This window comes from Poecilia reticulata, linkage group LG17 (genome assembly GCF_000633615.1).
Source record: "Poecilia reticulata strain Guanapo linkage group LG17, Guppy_female_1.0+MT, whole genome shotgun sequence".
Taxonomy (NCBI): Eukaryota; Metazoa; Chordata; class Actinopteri; order Cyprinodontiformes; family Poeciliidae; genus Poecilia; species Poecilia reticulata.
Window position 1 is genome coordinate 23,336,149 of NC_024347.1, and position 6,186 is coordinate 23,342,334.

Consider the following 6,186-nt stretch of genomic DNA (forward strand, 5'->3'; position numbering starts at 1 on the left):
TTTTTTTAGTTCATTGCCACTGCTAGTAGCTGGGATCCAAATAAAGCAGTTTGAATTTGCAGGCTACATGGACATATTTTTGATTGTTTTTGTCAAAATYGATTTTTGCTTTTTAAATAACTGTGTTTTTTTTATTTATGTAAAAATATGTAAAAGCAACCAATCTTTAAATTATGTGAATTCATTTTATGAAACACTGGCACRAGCCTGTGTACATGCATGCTTGCCAATCCCAGTGTTACCATTCTGGACTGAACAATTCCATCAGCTGGAAATTATCACTATTTACATATCTTTGGTTTTATGTATTTATTTATGGTTACTGTCYTTTTGGGTGAGCTTTTATTGTTGTATTGCAGTTTTTCACCTGCTTCCAAGACAAATTTCTCCCATGGGAGACTAATAAAAGTATCTTATCTTCCCCACAGAAGTGTTAGCATTCATGAATAGATGGAGGACAAAGGCAAATCCTGAAATGCCGTTGCTGTCTCAAATAGTATCTGAAAATGCTGCGACCTGCTATTAAAATTGAACAGTTTTCAAATGCAATCCTCAACAGACACGTTTTAGCAGAGCTGGATCCAATTAGTTCAAAATTGTGCATCTGTGTCAAATTTTGTAAACTTTCAACAAGCCTGTGTAACAGAATTCCTCCAGCTGACCTATGGCAAACCCATCTTGCYTTTGGTATTTCTGAAGAGGCGCTTCACCGTGGGCTATGCTGAACTTCATATGTCACTGATGTCCTACTGAAAGGTCCTGGTGTAAAAAACACTTAGCAGGGAAAGCGCCTGGACTGGAACGCCGGGTTTCCCAGTTTGAATCGTGTTTCAAAATCACAACAAAACTTCATAAGGAAATGAATTGAGAACAAAATTTACTTTATATATTACTCAAAGTGTAATTTCACATTAAACGTTCTCAGCCGCAGACTGTTTAAATTTGCTTTCCAGAGCTGATTACCATCTTGTGGAGTTATTAGTTGTGTGCAGCTGTTAAACATGCGGCCCTGGGAAACACTGCAACTCTGTCATACAGCGACTCATCATGAGCTCACTCATGGCTGGATAAATGATTTATTATCTCCGAAGTTACAAGTAGCCCCCTAGAATCATCCTTCCTTTAAAACAAGAAGGCGTTTATATAGTTTCATTATTTCTATCTTAAATCTCCCATGATCCTTTGGTTAGGGCAAAGACACAGCTTTGCACAAACATGCCAAAGGCTCCGCAATTATCTCCCTTGATTTCCAAAGAGAATTTATGAATTTATGAAGGAATTCTCTTTGGAATTCCAGTTTATGTGTCTTTGTCTCCACAGCTACAATTTTCTTGATTTTGATAAGGACAGTTTCCTTTCACCTGCGTACCTCTTGTCTCCTTCTCAACACCAATTTATGACAAATGGCTGACACCCAGCTGAAGTCCAGACCTAAATCTGATTRAAAATTTGTGGCAAGACTAAATTTAATTAGTAAATATTTAGAAAAATAAAAAAAMCATTATTGTCTGTGGTAATAAGTCTGTCTGGGACTAGAAAAACACACATCTACCACTGCTAACCTTTAGCTAGGCAGCTCCCGGTATCATTATGCAGCAGGCGTATACGCAGAAATGTGTTTCACCACCTTATTGCTCCGATTATGCTCTTACAGCATGCACCGTTGCCATGGTAGCAAACAATGCAGTGCCATCAGTTCTAGGGCATGACATTCTGGTTGCTACTCAGCCAGCTTACAACAAGTCTCCTGGCACTCATGTCCTCGTCCTCCAACTCGTGCGGTGACACAACGGAGAGAATCATAGGGCATCAGAAATCGGGCTAACTGCCCACTCCCAGCCGGGCTGCTGGCAAAGGTTGCTCTGATTGGAGCAGCACCAGAAGGAGAATGAGGCTTTGATGTCACCATAAAACAGAGCTGGAAGCAGTGAGGTAGGCTGCCAACAGACCACAGATAACTCTGTCTTTTCAAAAATAGATAAGGTCAAAGACCCTGAACTGCTGGCTGACGTCGTGAGAGGTTTGCACAATTTGCCGGAGCACAAAGTGGCAAATAAGCAGTAAAACATCCTGGGGGCGGAGTAAAGGGTTTGTAGTTTCATCGTGTCACCTAATTAATCAACTGAAGTCACTAATTGGTTAGATCATCCGATGGCTCTGATTCAATCTAAGCAGTGACAGAAAGGACAGATATCCCATCTGTAAGGTGGCTGGAGTCCAGTGGAGTTCATGTGGTAGTTCTGATGGTAGCTGACCTCATAAGGCAGCACAGAGAGTCTGATGAACAGCCACAAACAGAATCAGCAATTCATCAGGAAGAAAGCTGCCACAAAAGATAAACCATTGCAGTTGCTACGTTGACATCTTGCTAATAGTCTACCGATTTCGCTTGTCTCAAAGTGGAACGATGGAGTTAAAATGCAAAACACATTTAAACCAGTGTTAGTGGAAAGACATTTCATGTGTCTTACCAGTCAAGTGAGTCTGAACATATTATTTTTTCATAAAGTCACAGATGTGGACATGAAACAGGAATGAGGAGACTGTGACACACACCTGCCACCAGGAGCTGTGCAGGTCAGCAAACATCAACTCAATTACATCCCCTGCCTGAATGCTTAGTGGGGGCCCACACAGGGGGCTGGGGATGCCGCTGTAGTCTCTGATCACAATCATCCTCGGTAAACCTGGCAGGCAGGAAGCACAAACAGTCAGATTCCACGTTCTCTGCTTTTAGTTCAGAGTAATATGAAGGCAAAGTAGAGGAATGTCACAATGAGTAATAAAGGCTACTTTTCTGCACGAAATCAGAAAAAATCCAGTCAAATAATGTAAGTTAGTACATATTATAAAGAGAACTACTAAGATTAAAAAAAACTATTGAAAAAGACAAAAAAAAAGGATATATTACAGAATATTTCAAAGTATGAAATCCTCGCAATTCAGAAGTCCTGAAAATTATTTTAAAAATCCTAAAACATTAAAGAGATCCTGATCTAAAAAACTTTTATTTTTTTAGATCAGGATTGTGACGTGTTTATTTACTTAAATAAATACGTCACAGTAGAACCGGCTACTTTAGTAGTGGTCAAATCATGCTACTTTAGTAGCCGGTTCTACTAAAGTGATTTCTTGTAATAATCTGTAAGTAATCAGGCCATGAGGAGAAGATGGGCAGCCTGCCAGTATTTTTCCCCTTTGTCAAGATCCCCAGTATCTGAGGGGGGGTTAGGGAGCAAACACTTATAACCGCCTGTTTCAGTAGTTATACTGATGAAATGCAGTGTTTTGTTTTACTGGACTTTAAATGCAGGTTTTGATGAAACATCAGACTGACACTGGTCTGCAAATGGTTACTTTTAAATGACTTGGATCTGTATCTGGACCAAAACTAAAATCCCAGTCAGGACGTCCCTAAAAGGAGAACTCTTCAACATTTTTATACAAAACCTTTTGGCACAGTCAGTTACATTTTGCATCAGGCAAAATGTAACTGACTGTGCCTATCGATACTCAGCAGAACAAAGATAACATATCAAAAGCTATTGAGATGATCATTTACTAAATTCTTTCTATTCTCTCTCCAGCGCAAATTATTCCGTCGCTTTTAATTGACTGGTTTCATCCTCAACTCTTTCCCAGGTCTTTTAAGATCTGAAGCACTTAAAAGGTTTCCACCCTAAAAGCACCAATTTACCGTCACAGGAAATCCATCTCTTTGAATCCTGAAAGGTGGCGCACCAATCTTTCCTCTGCACGGCAGAGCCAACACAGCCACAAGCATGGGGCTGAGGCAAAGACTAAACACCCCTGCCAACTTAAAAGACACAGCCACTTACTCTCCGCTGACTCACACATCTAGCCCGCCTCAGACAGATCACCCTTCCAGCTCCCGCTCCCCTGCAAACCAGCCTCAGGAAACTATTAGCTGACTGTGACCTCAGATGAATGGAATAGCTCGCATTCATGTTTTTAATAAGAACAATAAGCACGGCTGTCTTCCTCATAAACCCCCTTATGGAAATTGATTTATCACAAAGGCTCGCTCGGCTCAGCAGCCGAGGCTGAGGCACCGCGGATTGCTCGGGGAGCGAGTCTGCATTTCTTTTCCAGTATTTCTCCTGCGTGCTTCTCATAATCATTCCACCCACTCCAATTCATCTCAATGCGATCAAGGGTTTAGGCACCATGGCGAGCACCAGGAAAGAGGCTTTCTTTCTGGCTCTGGTTAACGATCCCTTGCTCATACTTTTATCTGGTCATTAAAAGTTGTTAAATGTCTAAGTCAATTGGATATTCTGCTCCAGAAGAGAGCTGATTCGTGGCCGGACTTATGAGAAAATAGAATCCTGAATATATTTCCTGAATGCTCGAGTTCCATGACTGAAACTGTATCAGTTATTTCAATCGTTCTTAAACTCTCTGCTACAAGGTCGAGATGAAACGATTAAAAAATATATATATGTGAAGCCCTCTGCAGGTTAACAAACTTGCTCAAGTGGTCAAATCATGCTGACCTGGGCCTGGCGGTGCTGTGTTCTCCTGTAAATTGTGAAAGAAGGGAAAGAAGCAGAGAAAGAAAGAGAACAAAATAGCAAGAGGTAAAATATTCGTTGTGCCTGCACAGGATCAGACTGACATGAGAAATGAGTCACACAATCATGTTGACGGTTTACGCTGTTTAAGTGATTTAGCCATTTTAGCACCAATGATAAAGGCCAAGAGTATTTTGTTTAGTTTTAGGGTAAAATTTTGAGAATATCTACAATTTTCTGCCAACAGCAAACGATTTAAAAACCTGTTATTGATTCAGTGAGCTGGTAGGTCGTTCAGTTTTGGCTTTTCTTACCAATAAGGGATTTTATAAGTTTGTAGTAGATTTAAAAAAAAAAAAAACTCAATTCAATCTGCTAGATTTTCTTGAATGGGAAACTGTTTTTTAATCACTTTGATGAAGGCTTCAGATGACATGTGTTGTGAAATGGCCATATATAAATAAAGCTGAATTGAATTGAAAGTGTTAAAAGCAGTAGCTCTTCCCAGGCCACTCTCTTCATTAAATATAAATGAAATATAGTGAATGAACGGATAGATGGATAAACAGACCATTCATTGTGCGTCTAACACAAACAGCGATTACATTTTGTTTTCACAATTCACAATGCCTGTTTGGTTTATGATACAAATTAATTTTTAATAGCAGTTTTTTATTTTAGCAACACTTTATTTACCTAATCTGGAAAAACAAAAAGTAGAAACTTCTGAAGAAAAAAAACAAAAAAAAAACACCCTAAATTTAAACATGAAATGAGACAGTTATTATTTTAAAAAAACACATCTCATATCAACTTCATCCCACAAAAGGAGTGAAGTTAAAACTGCAATAACAAGGTCACCTGTAGCTTCGTTGATGTTAACAGCAAAAGCCTTCGTTATCTTTCCAACCACAGACAAAATAAGAGTCCAGCTGCTGCTTCATGCCTGAATCGTTACGTTAGCTAAGATGTCTTAAGTCGAAGAAGAGAAACAGATCAGGTCTTACCTTGGGCCTCAGCTTGACAGGATCTGCAGGCAGGTGGGAAACAGACACAGTGAGAGGAATACAATATTAGACTATGGTGGCTTCTTGACATCCAACCTCAACTGTCAACCTCTGGTGGCCCTTATCATGCCTCTGAATGCATAAAAACCGCAGCGGAGAGGAAGCTTGTCAGACTCCTGAGCTGGCTTTAGCTGTGTGTGAACTGCGTGAGGGTAATGTACCTAAAAGCACCAGTCTGGAGACACACACACACACACGAGGCTGTTACAGTCGCAGCATTAAAATTCAGCAAATACTTTTTTTTGTTAGTCGTAAGCTGCAAAAGTAGGGAGAAAATGTGTTTTATTTGGCACTTTTCTTATACAGAATGTGAAGTGAAATACGACGTTGGGAGAGAAAGAAGTGTTCAGGGTTAATGTTACATTTACATATATTAATTTGAAAATGGTGAGAGTAAAGCATCCGCGTTTCTGCCTTCTGCAATTCAGAAAATAAATGCATGGAACTGCAATAAGGCACCAGCACCCCTCCCGACCCACTGAGGGAAAAAGGGTGCAAGAAAATGGATGGATGGATGGATGGATGGATGGATGGATGGATGGATGGATGGATGGATGGATGGATGGATGGATGGATGGATGGAT

At 40.1% G+C, this 6,186-nt stretch overlaps 1 protein-coding gene across 2 annotated transcripts in view; it reads right to left on the bottom strand.

Moving 5' to 3' along the window:
- LOC103479751 (guanine nucleotide exchange factor VAV3-like) overlaps window positions 1-6,186 on the bottom strand; it is a 64,268-nt gene that overhangs the window by 20,986 nt on the left and 37,096 nt on the right. For both annotated transcript variants that reach the window (XM_008434379.2, XM_008434380.2), the window contains exons 18-20: window positions 5,543-5,565; window positions 4,518-4,542; window positions 2,557-2,687 (exon numbers count right to left, since the gene is read on the bottom strand). In XM_008434379.2, the coding sequence (XP_008432601.1) occupies window positions 2,557-2,687; window positions 4,518-4,542; window positions 5,543-5,565 (179 nt within the window). The remainder of the gene's footprint in view (window positions 1-2,556; window positions 2,688-4,517; window positions 4,543-5,542; window positions 5,566-6,186) is intronic.